Raw genomic sequence first — 17,005 nt, 5'->3', positions numbered from 1 at the left:
AGAATTAATTGGGTATGAAAGAAGCAAATAAACATGAAAAAGTTACAAACTATACCCTGATCCTATTTTATAAACACTATCATGAGACATGGTGTGGGTTTTTATCTTCAGCTATGCATAGAAGAGATGCAAGAAAAACAGCAGACTTTTAAGAAACGTGCAGATGTTTTTACTTTAAAATACAAAGTTACCAGAAATACAGACTTAGGGCAGTTTAGGTACATTAAAAATAGGAAAACTGGTGATTGCTCTGTCTAGAAATTACAGTGTTTCTGTTGTTTCAAGGTCCCTTTTTGTGTCCCACCATGCCAAGGTTTTTCTGTGTAAACTGGAACCTTCAACTCCTCACTTACTTCACTGTGATATTAATGATGCTGATATCCTCATAGGGTTTGTCGGTTTTGGGATTGACTTTTACATTTGAGATTCTTTGAACGACTTCCATTCCTTTAGTCACCCGTCCAAACACACTGTGCTTGTTGTCTAGCCACGGCTGTTTGAGGGCAAGAGAAAGAAAAAGCATATTAAAGTAGAAAGCAGCATGTAGAAGAAAGTAAAATAGAAAGCAAACCAGAAAGAGAATGAATAAGTGAACATGAATACATTATGTTCAGACTATGAAACTTATGTGGCTAATAGATATTCATACGCGTTTAGACTTATCACTTTTCCAGTTGTTTTCTAAAGTACTACAGAGATCAAGTTCTAGCACTGCAGTAGCATTTCATAGTTTATTTTAAAGTGCAATCTGTTCACAGAAGTGCTGTTTCAGTCTCTCTATTTGATGGTATTTTTACAGGTGAATTCTAAGTGCCAGTCCAGAATATGACTTAATTCAAAGTCACATTCATACAGTATGCCCAATTAGCAATCTGAATATAGGGACTGATACAACTTTGTAAGCTTCAAAATTATGGTAGATGGGTGCTTTTAAAAAAAAAACCAAAATCACGTGATTTTGAAAAAAGTACTAGATGAATGTAGTTTCTGTGTTACGTTTAAAGATTTGGTACGTATCTGTTAGACACATATACCAAAATTTCTTTTTTTGGCTCTGAAATTGTACACAGATCAAAGGAAATCTTCAAACTTGAACACTGGCCTCCTTGTGTAGCTATAATTAGGCAATATTAAGGAGCCATCCTGGTACCATATCAAAAAACTTAAAACATTTTAAGCAATAGCTAGATTTCCATCAAGTTTAAACCAGTATACTAATACAAAATACTCCAGTAATAAACAACTGCAAACATGTCTGATTTACTAGATACCGCCTGGAGGAGAGAAGGCTCCAGGGAGACCTTATAGCGGCCTTCCAGTACCCAAAGGGGGCCTACAGGAGAGATGGGGAGGGACTCCTTATCAGAGAGTGCAGCGACAGGACGAGGGGTAATGGTTGTAAACTGAAAGAGGGGAGATTTAGAGTAGATATTTGGAAGAAATTCTTTACTGTGAGGGTGGTGAGACACTGGAACAGGTTGCCCAGGGAAGTTGTGGATGCTCCATCCCTGGAAATGTCCAAGGCCAGGCTGGATGGGGCTTTGAGCAACCTGGTCTAGTGGGAGGTGTCCCTGCCCATGGCAGGGGGGTTGGAACTCGATCTTTAAGGTCCCTTCCAACCTGAACCATTCTATGATTCTTACTCCAATTAAAGGCAAAAGGCATCTTGATCACAACTTACAAAAATACTTTTCTATTTCTTCAAGGACTGTTTCAGTGAAGCCTACGCAGTATACATTGTGTGCAGCATTTATTTGCATAATAACAAGAGGAGATTATTTAGATAGAATTGTGGTGCTCTTTCCATCAGAAAAAAAACATATTTTTACCACCTAGTTAGCCTCTTAGGCCTTAAATTGAGCTTTATTACTTACAGTTGGCACTACTGTTATAAAAAACTGGGATCCATTGGTATTTGGTCCTGCATTAGCCATGCTGAGCGTGTAGGGTCTGTCATGTCGTAAAGTTGAATGAAACTCATCTTCAAATTCTCCTCCCCAAATACTTTCACCTCCCATTCCTGTACCAGTTGGGTCTCCAGTCTGAATCATGAAACCCTGCATAGAAATTAAGTGTTATTTTATCATCACATAGAATAAATAAGCAAATATGTTTTATGCCAGGTGACCTTTTTTTCAAACTTACTTCAAATCTTTCAACAAAATATAAGTGTTAAAATGCTGTGGGTAAGGGACAAAGCATTCTTTAAGTGACAATCAAGTACTTGTGAAAAAACAAGCCTACTCACTGTTCCTCCTAGTGAAGAACGAGAAACCCAACTATCTGTGCCCTCTGCAAACACTTAGGCTGTATTAGCTTAATTCTGATGCAACAGAAGTAAGAAGCCTTATAAGAAATGCCTTATGACATAAAACAGTCTTAATTCAAAGAGGACTGCTGAATTAATCTTTGTCTTTTCAGATTTCTTCCACCTTCTCAGTTGCAGAACAACTATTGAACAACTTCAGTTAGTGATAAAGCTGTTTAGAACCTCAGAGTTGTTCAGACTTTACAGAGAACTCTGAAGCCATTCCAGAAATCTTCTGTGCAAAATGGAAAGGAAACTGAGAGGACTGATCTCAAAGGTACATTATCTAAACCAACAAAAAATTAGCGTTTTACAAATTACCTTGATGATACGGTGAAATATGTGTCCGTTGTAATAACCATTTCTGCTATGCACACAGAAGTTTTCCACTGTTTTGGGGCACCTAAAATTGGGTAGCAGAAAATACAGACTACAGTAAGTATTTAATTGTATGGTGGCAAAGCCATCAAGATTTCAGCTGAGACCAAGATCCTGTTGTACTGAGCAGCATTTCAGCACACCGTAGAAAGGGCTTTTATCAAATAAGGAGAAAAACAAATCCCCACCTCCTGAAACCCAGAGCTGCAAGAAAAAAAACTTTTGAGTACGAGATTGCATGATTACACAGGAAGGCAGCAGCAGTGTTGATGCCACAGGGATATTTTAGTTACTGCTGAGCAGTGCTCACGCACTCTGCTCCTAACACCTCCCAGCCAGCAAGCAGGCTGTGAGTGCACAAGAATTTGGGAGGAGACACAGCCGGGACAGCTGACCCCAAGGATATTCCATACCATATGGCATCGTGCTCAGCATATAAAGCTGAGGGGAAAGAGGAGGAAGGAGTCGGGGGGGAACACATTCAGAGTGATCGTGTTTGCCTTCCCAAGTAACCATTACATTACCAATAAGCCCTGATTTCCTAGAGATGGCTGAACACCTGCCTGCCCATGGGAAGCAGTGAATGAATTCCTTGTTTTGCTTTGCTTGCGTGTGCAGCTTTTGCTTTACTTACTAAACTGTCTTGATCTCAGTCCATGGGTTTTCTCATTTTTACCCTTGCAAGTCTCTTCCCCATCCCACTGTGGGGGGACATAAGCAAGCTGCTGTGCGGGGCTTCATTGCCAGCTGGGGTTAAACCATGACAGCCAAGAAATAAATCTATTCTTCAAAGCCTAGTTCAAGGCACCACTGATTAAATGTTCCTTCCCCAGCTTTCTGCTTGCATAGTTTATTCACAAAATCAATTAAGGAGTGTATGCTCCACAAGAAGAAAGTTGTTTACTCTTTTACTTCTGTAACTCCACAATTCTGTTAAGCTATCTGTGTAAGGTGTCCAGTGTTACATACAAGAAATGAAATCTAAAAAACCCAATGTTTTAGTATTATAGAACTTGCAGTCAGCAGAGTCAGTTATCCTTCTCTGAAACTACGCACAAACATAGTTTGGAAGCAGGGAAAAAAACCAACCAACCAACCCCTTTCACCCCTGTGACTTGATTTTTTACTTCTGAGAGATGTGCTACCAGAATGAAAATTCTTTGCAGTAGCTCTTCCACTAGTTTTATAAAATTGGGTAGATCTACACTGACAGGTTTACGCAGTCACATTTTCCCAGCAAATGAGAAAATTGCCAAGTTGAGTCCATATCTGTAGAGTTACTTCAGCTGTGACAAGGAACATTAGCTTGGGCTTAGTGATATTCTAAACCATCTCGTGAAACACAGCACTAATGGCATAACTAACAGAACAGACAAGATATAGTCCCGGTTCCTGCTGGGTGGTACGTAGTCATTCACAACTTTAACTCTTTGGCCACGTGCTCATGGAATAAAGGGCACACAAAGCCACATCCTATATGCTCTTCTTTAATTTTTTAATTACATTCATCTTAAAGAGATTTTAAATTCAAATCTCGTCTGGGAGGAAACACTAGAACGAGAAAGGACAAACCTAACAATAACCAAGCCTAGTAATACTGTATTTAATTTAAAGTTGCATACAAAACATTGCAGTGAAGCACCTAGCAATACCATGCATGCAAATATAGTGACACACTGGCAAGAGAATTAAAAAAAATGTCGGAAATAATGTAGCTTGGCCAGTCACTCACTGGTAAGGGCTGTACTGTTACTGCAACCTATATGCTACAATTGGGAACTCCAAAAACAGGCCTGATGCAAGCAGACAGTGGTGAAGAGAGCAATAAAAGACTAGCAGCCCTGCAGGGTAGAATTGAAGTTGTGTTGCCTTACCGTCGCTTATGACAAAACATAAACTTGTTTTTGGAGAAGCATGGACTATGCTTAAATGGTTTACGTTTCAATGTATAGCAATATATAGATAACATTATATAAATTTACTGTTTTGTAACAAAATGTTTGCATATATTAGCATTATGAAAGAAGAGATGCTGACACAGTAACTTTAGCAATTGTCACGCATAGAACGCTTTTTCAATTATATGCCTGGTTTTGGATATACCCAGTGGTATACATTTTATGTTGCTCTTGAAGGAGCTGCAATAATATAAAACGTAGTACAATGGCCACATTTGGAAGTTGCAAACTGTACTGTTCCTCTGGCTCACACAACTATTGCCGAATCTGCTGCTGCCAACATCATCATTCTTTTTCAAGATGGAATCAAACAGCACTGCCTTACAATAATGTGTAGCTTACTCAGAAGAGCACCATGACCTATCCACATCTGCAGTTTAGAGAAAGAGCAAAAGTTAAGAAAAGAATAACCCCCCTGAACCAATAATTAAATAAAAGCAAAAATAATAATAAAAAAAAAAACCAACAACCAACCAACTGTGCCCCAACTATTATTTAGACCTATTTTTACGCTACTTTACTTGTGTTTGTCAGAGTCATGTTCCTAGCTTGATGTATTAAGAAACTTAGCAAACAAAGTAGAAAATGGGGAAGAAAAAAACTATTCCTAACTTGAAATGTTAAGTCTTGGGGACTGCCACCAAAAGGCACAGAAGGAAGGAAAACTGAAATAACAGAAAAACTAACAAAATACGTACTCAACAGGAAAAAGCTTGATATGGATATCTCCCATGCTTGTGTGGATGATGGCGCTGTCTGAAACTCTTTTGGGACCTTCTGCCTGAGTGGCTGCCATGACCTCTTCTTTAGAAGGTTTCTCATTAAATACATCTCTGTCAGAATCTGCACTCTTCGTATCTTCTGGCTCACGTTTAGTAAACTGAAGAACAGAAGAACAGAATGTTAACTGTTTGGTTCTCACTTTTTTTCCTTTATCTCACACACCATTCTGCACCCAAGACATCAATGTGATTATTCAACCTGCTAAACACTCCACTAGATTTGAAATGTAGGGAGAGAACTCATAGACAGTCTATCCTTCCATTTCAGTGTTGTGCGCTATCAGCATTTCCAGTCACGAATTCCAGTACAACTACATGCAAATCCAAGTAACTTTTTATAAACTGTTATCTTTAAACTTCTTCCCCCTTGCAACACAATAGTTGATGCAGTAGTTTAGCATATCTTCTTTAAAAGCAGTGGAGACTATAAATGTGTTCTGTTATATTCATACAGAACCGTTATATTCATCACAAACTTTTAGTTTCGCTACAAGGTCAAACTAAATCCTTATTCCAATACTGCATTAATAGAAAACTATAGAAAAACAGCAAATTTAACTCAGAACAGGAGAAATCTCAGAAGTGCAATTTTTTACAGTACTTACAAGAAAACACAGAATAAATGTATGAGTACACAAGCATCCACTTAAGTGAGTAAAACACTTGCACATCAAATGACAATTGCTAATCGTTCCACACACGTGCAGTCACGTTTTCTCTAACAGTGAGTAATGTTTCTAGGCTTTATCTGACTGTTCCTCCTCACTTGTACATCGTTCAGAGTGATATAATCCCCTACATACTACACACTAACCACACAAAGCTTTAGAAAGTATACTGTCTTGCTCCAATGGAAAACACAATCAAGTTCAAGCACAAGTATCAACAGACAGACTGATCTCCAATCTCTACAGTGATCACATCCCAGATCAACTACTAACTACTCTAGAATTGCTTGTCTGTTTCGCTTATTCATTGCATCTCACCTAAAATCTAAATTGTGAACAGGAAGATGACTCCTGTCTCAGTTGCCCATAAGGTACTTAGTGCTACTGAGTCCTCTGAATGCTCTGAATTTAATTATTTGCTATTACATATTTTATACAGCTAATTATTGTTTCTTTATCAATATAAGATCTGATTAGGTTTTTAAAACATTCTTAAGGGGTTGTTTTTTTTCTCAACTAGAACAAAAGCCGCTCTTGGAGAACTATAATTTAGATAGCCCAAACCATCCAAGTCTATGAAACTGTTTGAGCAATAATGAAAAAATTAAAGCTGTTTTTAGTGAATTTATAGATAGTTCAAACTAAAAATTCTAGAATATACTTGCAGTACAAAGGGACTCCTCTGGAAAAGCTGTGTTTGCAAATACTCAAGACAAAAGTACTGGAAAGGTGCAAGGAGAAAACCAAAAAATAATGCAAGATAAAACATCAATACAAGAATAGAGTTATTGAAATAGAAACCACACACACCATGTAAAACCTATTTTTTTTAAAAGCTGTGCAGATTACTGTCGGATCTGCCTGGATATTCTGGAGAACAGGATTTTCAGATGCCTTCATCTCTATAGTGATTGCAGCACGATGTTTCTTTGCTACTCCTTGGAACAAAGCTAGTTGCATCATTCTGATGTTCTCTTGTTTTCCCAAGATACGAACACACCTAAAGTACAAGATGTAAAAAGGTGTAACTACTGTTAGCTGCTCACAGTCAGAGAACGTCTCCTTCCTGACTGCAGGACTCAAAGCAAAATTCCAAAACCCTTTCAAAATATTTTTTTACTAGTTGTTTTTATGATGCTTCTCTATTCAAACTTGCTACATAATTTACTAGACAGCCTCCTTACCTGACAAAATCCCAACTGCATGATCCATATTTACTTTATGTTATCACATCTAGTTAGCCAGAGATGAATTAATGACACATTTTTTAAATACAAATATGTTTGCCGTGTTTTCTCATCATTTTACTAAGCTTTAAACTGCAACTGCTCATTATGAAGCATGGCATTATCTTACCTACAGTCTAATGCAAGGCTCCCAAATAACAACAACAAAAAAAGATTAGAGATCCCCACAGTCGTGTCAAGTTTTAAATATACTACAAATTTGACTGAATATAGACTTTGAAACAAACATGTTTATCTCAATGTGTGTCATTGGAACTTACCTGTTAGTCTCTACATTTATGACCTTAATCCCCAACATTGTCCCATAGAGAACGAAGTGTCCAGTTTCATCAAAAATTATATTAATTAATCTTACTGCATCCACTTTCTCCAGCTCACGCTCAACTGCCATACGTCGGCCAAACTCCATGTCTGGTAGTTGCTGTCTCATCTGCTGAAGTTCAGTAAACATCTACAGGAAAAAAAAAAAAAAAAAAAAAAAAGAAAGAAAAAAAATCACTATTATATGCACATACTGTAAACTTTTGATCCAGCAAAACACGGATCCACATGCTTAGAAAATAAAGAATTCAAGTGAGACTGGTCCACTTAACTGAAGAACTGAAAAAAATACATTAAAGCAATCCCCTATTTTAACGACCCAATAGGCACACTGCAGTACCAGACTTAAGGAAAGAAAGAAATGCGTGTAGCGTCTAACAAATCTCTTAGAAGATGACACATTTAATTCATTATTATGATGTTATTTGAAATGGGCATTTTCCATAATTTCTTTCTAGTAAAAGGTAATCTAGCAGTATAAACACACATATGAAAATCAACAACTCAGTCTCACTACGTAACTAATATAAATCGGTAAAACTTAGTTTTGGAGTAAAGCAATACAAGAGGCAAGGAAGAGAATATGGAAAACCTTTTCTGAAACAAAAATACAGCAAAAAATATAGCGTTAGAAGCAGGTAACTTGGGTGTATATGCTGGTAAATAAAGAAAACATGTCAAAAAGAGAGAAGTAAGACCAAACTCACACTCAGAGATTCATCAAAGACTCTCATGAGCTTCCCCGTCAAAAACCGGAAAATTCTAACTTTTCTGTCAGACCCAAGAGTGGCCATTTTCTTGCCATCAGGTGAAAAACTTATACTGGATGGGTAAGCCTTGCATTTAGCAAATTCGTACAAATCAGTGTCTGTTTTATATTCCCAGTTCACATTCTTGGGAAATTTATATTCATGCGGAGTACCAGTCCAGTACTCGATCATTCCAGATTTGTCAGAAGACACTACTACTTTGTAGACAGGGTTCAACCGTATCTGAGTAAGAGAGGATGTATGGAGTTTATCAAAAACATGAAGGGGCTGGTTATTTCCTCGTCCATCATAGATGAATATTTTTCCTGTGCTCTTCTCAGATGTTGCAACAGAAGATATGGCATCTCCAGGGCAATATACCCATTCACACTGGCCAGGGTAGTAGCTGCAACAAAAAGTGGAAAAAAAAAAAAAAAAAAAGACTGGTGTTACTTAGGTAAGAATCAAGTTATGCTAGAAACTTGAAATCAAATATCAGAAGCAAATTCTGAACTTTATTAACTAGTCTTGCTAATATTTGTCTTGCTAAAATTCAACTGTGTTATAACCAAGCTTTTCCAAGCAACACAATTCAGTGGATGGCTTGGCCAATTTCTGTTGCTCCCGCATTGTTTTATAAAGAGGCTGTGATAGAAAGCAAAGGTAGAAGGTGGGTAAAAAAGAAAAGTAAGGCTGGAAATCCAGCTAAATAGCACAAGTGGCATTAATGATTACTAGTGAACTTCTATGACTCAATAGCATTTCTCTTTCATCTCTTAAGTGATTAATGCTTCAGTGGAAATGAAGACAACTACACCTTAGTCATACACTTACAGAAACATTAAACTAGGTCTTGCCAAAAAGAAAAACAAAACAAAAACAAAAAGCAATAGAAGTAGAATTAAGACAATCACTCTATATTCAGTAAGTGTTCTGAATGCATTTAAGAAGAAACTCATTTATTACTAGCAAAAACATACTCTACAAATAAAGCAAGCCAGAGATATGGTCAATAATGCAAGTTATGTCTGTTTTTAAAAAAAGTCCGTAAGCAAAGATTTTGAGAACCAGAACTCAGAAACTAAATGACAGACCACAAAGAAATGATACAGCCTCCACAGAAAACTCTCATTTAGTATCCTTTCACAAATCAAACTAACAGATACTGAAGGGCTGAAAATGACAGACACTAATAATTTGGATTTTCAATGCCTGTCTCGTAAAGATTCTCATAAAGAGAAACATAACCAGAACTTTGTCTCAGGTTCACTAGAAAGAATAGGATCAAATAAATATATAAATAAATAAATACAATGTCCCATGGATGTATGCATCATTATCCAAAGTTTCTTCAGAAATAGCTGCCCTTCTCCATACCACTGATGGAAACACAAAGCATGGGGATTTGCAGATATCCACACTGTATAGATTAGTCAGAACTGAAAGGATCTGCAGAACTGGAGACAAAGCTAATCAACCCTGCAATACACTGGCATATGCCTATTAAAGCAGGCAACACAGGATAATGTGAACTGAAAAGACCACGCAAAACTTATGACTCTACATTAACCACTGCAAGTCTGAGCAAACAGCCATGAAAAAATTCTCAGGCAGGTCAACAGAAACTATCTGTTCAATAAACAGTAATGCAGAAGACAGAGCAACAAACATTAAGTTTTAAAAGATTATTGAGGACAATGCTGATATTACAGCCATATACTGGTCTTTTCTTCATTAAAGAGTTCACTTCAGGTATGTGTGAAAAAAAAAAACAGGGGAGAGGAAGTTCCCAATTACTGAGGTTGACAAAAAAAAAACCTATTTGAAGATAAATCAGGGAACATACTATAGAAAAATATTATAGGTGGCATTCTCAGGGTATCCCTGAAAAGCAAAACTGATTTAAATTCTACCACAGTTTTCCCTACTCTCAAATAGGAAAAAAACACCTTCTATTGTGACATCAAATTAAGTTTTTCTTATTAATAATAAATTAATTTTATTTCATCCTATAATTTTAGCAAAATACAGGGTTGCTAAGTAGAAAACGCCAGCAAAAACAAGACTAAGGCTAACTGGAATTTTTCCACAGCAGACAGCCAAGAGGGAATTAATTCCGATAGGTGAAGTACATTATCTGGAGGACAATACTAAAGCTATAACCAGCAAAGCAGGTAACATAAGGTTTCGTATAGGCACCCTTGTAATAGCGCAGGTGTTGTTTACCTCTGGCATTGTTATAACTCTAATAACATACATTCCTATTTCTCCAAGATTCTTCAGCTGCATAGTGTGTAAGTGCAGAAATCCTACCACAGCAAGACTAAGGAAAAGAACAACATTCTTTCTAACAGAAGAAGGAAATTTCTATCCCTATGACAACAATACATATAGGCCAAATTCCTTCTCTATTGGAACTGTTAGTTGGCTATAATTTTTAAACTCGGTGCCAAACAACAGAAAAAAAAATATGCCTAAGTATTTTGAGAAACACCACATCTTTGTGCATATTTGACACCAAGGAAAGGCACAGATCTGCTCCATTCATCTGCTGTTGTATACCAAGTCATAGATTTTGCTATTCAGTCTGGCAGTCTCCAGCCACTGGACGCACTTTGGATAATGCAACTTAATCAGTTTGATCTGACTGGGGGAAAAAGACCCTTAAAACCTGCAAACTACTGACTGACCTCTTAGCAAAATAACTCCCATTTATAATCCCAAAGAAACATTTTCAAGAACTAAATAACTTACCCAAGTTTCAGCATGTTGATCATATCAAAGTTGACCACATCAAACACCTTCATGGCTTTGTCGTCTCCAACTGAACAGAATAACGCCCCCTCCGAACTAACAGCAATACTCTCAATAACACCTATTTAAAAAGTTAATTTACTGTTAAGACGTAGGAAAAGAACACCCTTCATTTCAGTATTCCACAAGAAAAACCCTACAGAGATTTAACCTGTTTTTCAGCTGTTTCTCCACTTCTTTGACTTAAAAAAACTAACTGACTTCAACTAAAAAACCACCCCAAAACACAAAACAGCACTTTGTATCTTGTCACTGTTTATAATCAGGTAAATTATATAATGAACTATATATAGTTGAATATAATGAACTACTTACCATAAACATAAACAAAAGATTATAATGGCAATTATTGTCATTTACAATGTCGATTTAAAAAAATTCAGAACAATATTATGATATGGTAAAAAATTATATGCTCTTCAGCCTGCATCTCTCAAAAGAGGAAAAAGCACTCTACAGTCCTGTTATTAACATACACAATACTCAAAAATTACCCTGCAATTGAGCCTTCCATAAGTTTTTCACAATACTTATTTTTGCTTTGTTCTCAAGTTTTGTTTCTGTATATAATGAAGACCCGATAGTTGAGATCAAGAACCCACCAGAACAATTTTTTCTAACTCTAAAAAGAAACAGTACTTTTGCTATCTATTTTAAATATTTTTCTTATTGTAACAGCCTACATACGAAACCGCTTTTTGCCCCATCAGGCATATCATCATTTCTAATAGCAATGAGAAACTGATTTGCTGTCCACGTCTAATGCTTAGCAGTGAACAGAAGAGCCGTGTGTACTTACTACCTCAGAAAACTGGGTTAGAATTATTAATTCTTAATTGCTTAAGTCAGCTGATAATCATGACTATGATGCAGAATCAACTCTGCAGCTGCATAATTCCAGACGAAAATAACGATTTTTTTTTCCATAGTGCAGGGGAAAAAATAAACAAACAAACAAAAAGATAAGGGATTAAAGTAACCTTACTAAAGTAACATCTTTTCAAACTTCTCTGGATTTTATGACCCCTGTTATGTACCTTGTTCACTTATTTTTACATAGAAAAAGTCTTCATGTCCTAGACATTCTCCCCACAGACAGCGCATAAGGTAGTGCAAAGGATGTAGATCTGTGTAGATGTCCCACATGTTTTATCCTCACCCTATCCCTCCTGCAGTTTGGGAGCAAAACATAACAGGACAGGGGAATGATGGAAGACAGGTAGATATCATTTAATCCCTGACTGCAGTAAACAAATCCCAGAACCCCTTTCCTCTGTAGTGTACTCCCCCTTCAAACGACTAAGAGCAAGGGGGAGGAAAAAGTGAGGTCCTTCAGAGAAGAAAAAGCAACTTCTCACCCAGGTGACTCCGGAAGTGTTTAACAAACTCAATCCCTTCTTCTATTTTTTTCCAGAATTTTACATGTCCATCATGACTGGCTGTTATGATAAAATCTGTCCTACAATTACAAAAGAAACAAAACACATATTATGTACTTGCACACCACTCTGCAGCAATAATTTGCACTATAGTTAACATTGTGCAGAGAATGAACTTTGAACAAATTACTGTAACAATCTGTCTGAACCGGTACTATCACTCCCAGAAAAGAAAATAAGTATTTTAATGCACTCTGGATTAATCTATGAAAACTTAACAGTCTGAACTGAAGAACTATATAATTCTATCCCTTTTGACTATATAAATTTTACTCCTGCTTTAGATCTGCTTTCACAGTAGTTACTATTTACTAATGTGTGTGTGTATGCATATATTTAAAAAAAGAGAAGAAAGCTATTTCCTCAATCTGTGCAGTTCTGCTGAATCATATTTTTTAGATGCAGTCAGTTGCTCTTATTTCTGTATATATTGCATATTGCAATAAGGATTTTAAGACCCTCTTTTAGCCTAAACAATTTTTATCTTACTTCTCAGTAAGTCCTTTGTACTTAGTTAAAAAAAAAAAAAAACCCAAACTCAAAATACCACCTTTGGACACATTAACTTTCCATTATTAAACTTCTACAATGAAAACTTCCTAGCATATACAAAAATACGTCTCCGACAAGAAGATACAGTGGGGAAAAAAAGAAAGACACTTACTTAGTACATGCTACATGTGTAATGACATCTCTGTGCATGTAACTGCGTTCATACATCGAAGCACATGGTAGATTTTCAAGATAAACGTGTTCAAATTCAAGTACTAAACAGAATAAAAAGAACAATCAGGATTTCTTTTTTTTCATAAAGGTACATTTAGTTTCCCTTATTTACCCTTTAAATAGCTTAATCCCATTTTAGTCAAGAATAAGCTAGGACTTTGTGCAAACATAATAAAAAGGGTTTCCACTGTGGCTTTGTACTCAGACTTATAGATTCTTGGTAGACTAATGCCACTCAAATAGTGGCATAGAGCTGCCTGGCAGAAAAGGACCTGGGGGTGTTGGTCGACTGTCGGCTGAACATGAGCCGGCAGTGTGCCCAGGTGGCTAAGAAGGCCAACAGCATCCTGGCCTGTATCAAGAACAGTGTGGCAAGTAGGGACCGAGAGGTGATCGTCCCCCTGTACTCGGCACTGGTGAGACCCCACCTCGAGTACTGTGTCCAGTTTTGGGCCCCCTACCACAAGAGGGACATTGAGGTGCTGGAGCGGGTCCAGAGAAGGGCAACGAAGCTGGTGAGGGGTCTGGAGCACAAGTCTTACGAGGAGAGGCTGAGGGAGCTGGGGTTGTTCAGTCTGGGGAAGAGGAGACTGAGGGGAGACCTTATTGTTCTGTACAAGTACCTGAAAGGAGGCTGTAGAGAGACGGGGGTCGGTCTCTTCTCCCAAGTCACAGATGATAGGACAAGGGGTAATGGCTTCAAGTTGCGCCAGGGGAAGTTCAGGTTGGATATTAGGAAACATTTCTTTACTGAAAGGGTTATCAGGCATTGGAATGGGCTGCCCAGGGAGGTGGTGGAGTCACCATCCCTGGAGGTATTTAAGAAACGTGTAGACATGGTTCTTCAGGGCATGCTCTAGTGTCCAAGATTACTGGTTTGTGGTGGGGTGCTGTGTGGGTGGGTGATGGTTTTTGGTTTGGTTGTTGTTGTTGTGTGTTCAGGTGGTGGGTGGTGGTTTTGTTTGTGGTGTGTTTGTGTGGTTTTTTTTTTTTTTTTTTTTTTTTACTGTTGGTTGGACTCGATGATCTCTGAGGTCCCTTCCAACCACTACGATTCTGATTCTGATTCTGAAATTCCACTTTAGCCCATACAGGTGCCTCCTTTTAAAGCGACTACTACCTTGGCCGTCTGAACATATACAAAAATATTCAGTACAACAATTTTTAAATTACTAACAGAAAACAGAAGTTCACCCACACCTCATTTTCTTCCCAAACCAAATGTATGTCTGTTACTGTTAAGCAATTCAAGGTCCCACACAGCGATTGTAGCTTAAATTCAAAGTGCTAGCACCTACCCACCTCATTGTTTAACTGGCCCACCTAAAATAACCTGATTTTCTGCTTTTGCCTCTGATTTTTACACCTTATCTGTTAATACTTGTGTAATGGCATTTCCTACTGAACCAGCAGATGTCCATGTCGAACACCGTTAGACTCACAGTTACTTTACAATGCTACCCAGGGAGCCAGATATACCAATACCGTGTCAAAATACAGGCCAGGGGCTTCTCCTACTCCCCCAGTATGAGGCAGCTACCCAGCAGCCCCCTGAGCCCCCAGCTGAAAGCACCAGGGCTTCGGCATTACAGACGCCGCCAAGCGGGGCTTCAGCCTTAGGGTGCCTTACAGAGGCGGCAGAAACACGGTGGCCCTCGCTTATAATTCAGCACCCGAGGGGACCCTCCACAGGCCAGCCACGTTAGGTACGAGACACCGCTTCAGAGGACGAGCTCCCACCCTCGGGGGCGGGGGAACGGCCCGAGACGGGCCAGGGCTGGGCCGGCTCCCGGCAAGGCCTGCGGCCCAGATGCGATCCCACCGCTCCGGCCCAGCGCCGCTCCTCCCGTTACCTCTCCTCTTTTTCGCCTGCGCGGCCTCCCCCGGCAGCGGCCCGACCCAGCGCTCCTCCTCGTCGTCATCCTCGTCGTCCGCCGCCGCTGCCGCCGCTTCCTCACTGCCGGCGGCCGCCTCGGTCTGCTTGCGCTTACGCTCCGATTCGGACGACGCCATGCTGCCTGACGTCACTTCTCAGCGACGCTTCCCGCTACCGCGCCGTGCCCCTTGCAGGGCGCTTGCAGAGTGACGCCAGCGGGGGAGGCAGCCAGTGAGCGCCGAGCGCGCGCAGGAGAAGGACGCGAGCCCAACTGAACCGAGGGGAGCCACCATGGTAACGGGGGGCGGGGGGGGGCGGCCGCCGCCTGCTCCGGTCCCCGGGACTGCTCGGCTGCCCTCAGCGCCGACGCCGGCCCCAGGGGGAAAGCGTCCCGGGTTTCGGCGACCGAGGGGAGCAGTGGGTCGGCCGTGGAGCCGGGGTAGCCGCGGCGCCTCGGTAGAGGAGCGGTGACGGCCGTTAGGGCCTCGGGGAAGGGAGCAGGCTGGCTGCCGGGGGGCGACCGAGCGGGAAGCGGCTGCATTTAGCGCCAGCCTGTGAAGAGTAACCGCCTTCCCCACGGCCTCCGGTCTCTGGTGTCGTCCTGGGGGTCCGCGTCAGGGAGAAAAGAACTCCTGCCGCGGTTCTGGGGTCTGCGTCAGGGAGAATTGGGACTCCTGCTGTAGTTCTGGGGGTCTGCGTCAGGGAGAATGGGAGCTCTCCTCTCTTTTGCAATGTTTTTTGTATCCTGCTTTTATTCTTTCCTTCCTCAGGGGAACTTCTGGTTTTCTGTCTCTTCTTTGTTTGTTTGTTTCGTTCCCCTGTCATTTTTCTCAGGACTGCTGTTACTTTCCTTTCTCATCTCTGAATTTCTTCCAGTATTTGGTTGGATTGTATTTATTGACATGAAATGTTTCCCATAAAGCTTGCCTACTTGCTTGCTTGGCAGAGAGTCTACAATGCGCTCTTGTCCCTTTTTATTCCACTCTAGGACCCCTTACAAATTTCAAAAGGTTATGTCTTCCTCTCTTCCCCTGCTCCCTTCCCCATCCCTTAGCTCTGCTGCTGAGCCTATTTGCCATGATGAATATTATGTGTTCGGGCTTTTTGTTTGTTTGTTTTTTGTTTATTTGCCTCCTTGACAGTTTTTAGTCTGAGAAAAATTATCAGATCATGGCAATACATATTTTCTTGTGTTCTGTTTTCAATTATTGATGCAACAAATTTGCCAGGAAGTCTTAGTAAAAGTATTCCTACCTTTCAGTTCTATAGAATACTTCCAGTGTTCACTGAGACATTCTGATCTTTTTCTTAGCCACTCTGCTTTGGCATACTTGAACTTTGGAGGTACTAGTAGAATATTTCACTCCTTTTAAATTGTTCAGGTTTTCAACATAAATTTTCTCTGATGCTGCGTTTTTGTTCTGAAAATAAACAACAGGTTGAGTTAGGAATTTGTGCATCATTAAGAAGTCAGAGATCTTTACTTCTTCTTTAGATCACTATCTTTTTTCATGTCTCTTCTTAATCCCTTAAGTGTTTGGTGGTCTTAGTGATCCATTTAAGTATTTTTAAAGACTTCCTGCATCTTGTATATCTAGGAAATTCCTGTTGGTTGTTTTTCCTTCAAAAACAAAATTTTGCTTTGAGTGCCATTTTGTCCCTTCTTGGATTTCCCTCATAATCGCTCTTGTCATTCATGTATCTCTTTATAGATTTAACTAGCATTAAATTTCTGAATT

At 39.5% G+C, this 17,005-nt stretch overlaps 1 protein-coding gene across 1 annotated transcript; it reads right to left on the bottom strand.

The window, feature by feature from the left end:
• Positions 1–150: 150 nt before the first annotated feature.
• On the bottom strand, positions 151–15,404 carry PPWD1 (peptidylprolyl isomerase domain and WD repeat containing 1). Its single transcript, XM_074165935.1, has 11 exons — positions 15,244–15,404; positions 13,329–13,431; positions 12,584–12,684; positions 11,166–11,286; positions 8,370–8,817; positions 7,602–7,792; positions 6,905–7,094; positions 5,343–5,524; positions 2,630–2,711; positions 1,875–2,057; positions 151–493 (listed from the first exon to the last, which is right to left on the bottom strand). The coding sequence occupies exons 1-11, from the start codon at positions 15,401–15,403 to the stop codon at positions 350–352; spliced, it is 1,905 nt and encodes a 634-aa protein (XP_074022036.1). The 5' UTR covers position 15,404; the 3' UTR covers positions 151–349.
• Between the last annotated feature and the right edge of the window lie 1,601 nt (positions 15,405–17,005).

Source organism: Numenius arquata, chromosome Z (genome assembly GCF_964106895.1).
Source record: "Numenius arquata chromosome Z, bNumArq3.hap1.1, whole genome shotgun sequence".
Lineage (NCBI taxonomy): Eukaryota > Metazoa > Chordata > Aves > Charadriiformes > Scolopacidae > Numenius > Numenius arquata.
This window is presented reverse-complemented; position numbering and strand designations above follow the sequence as displayed.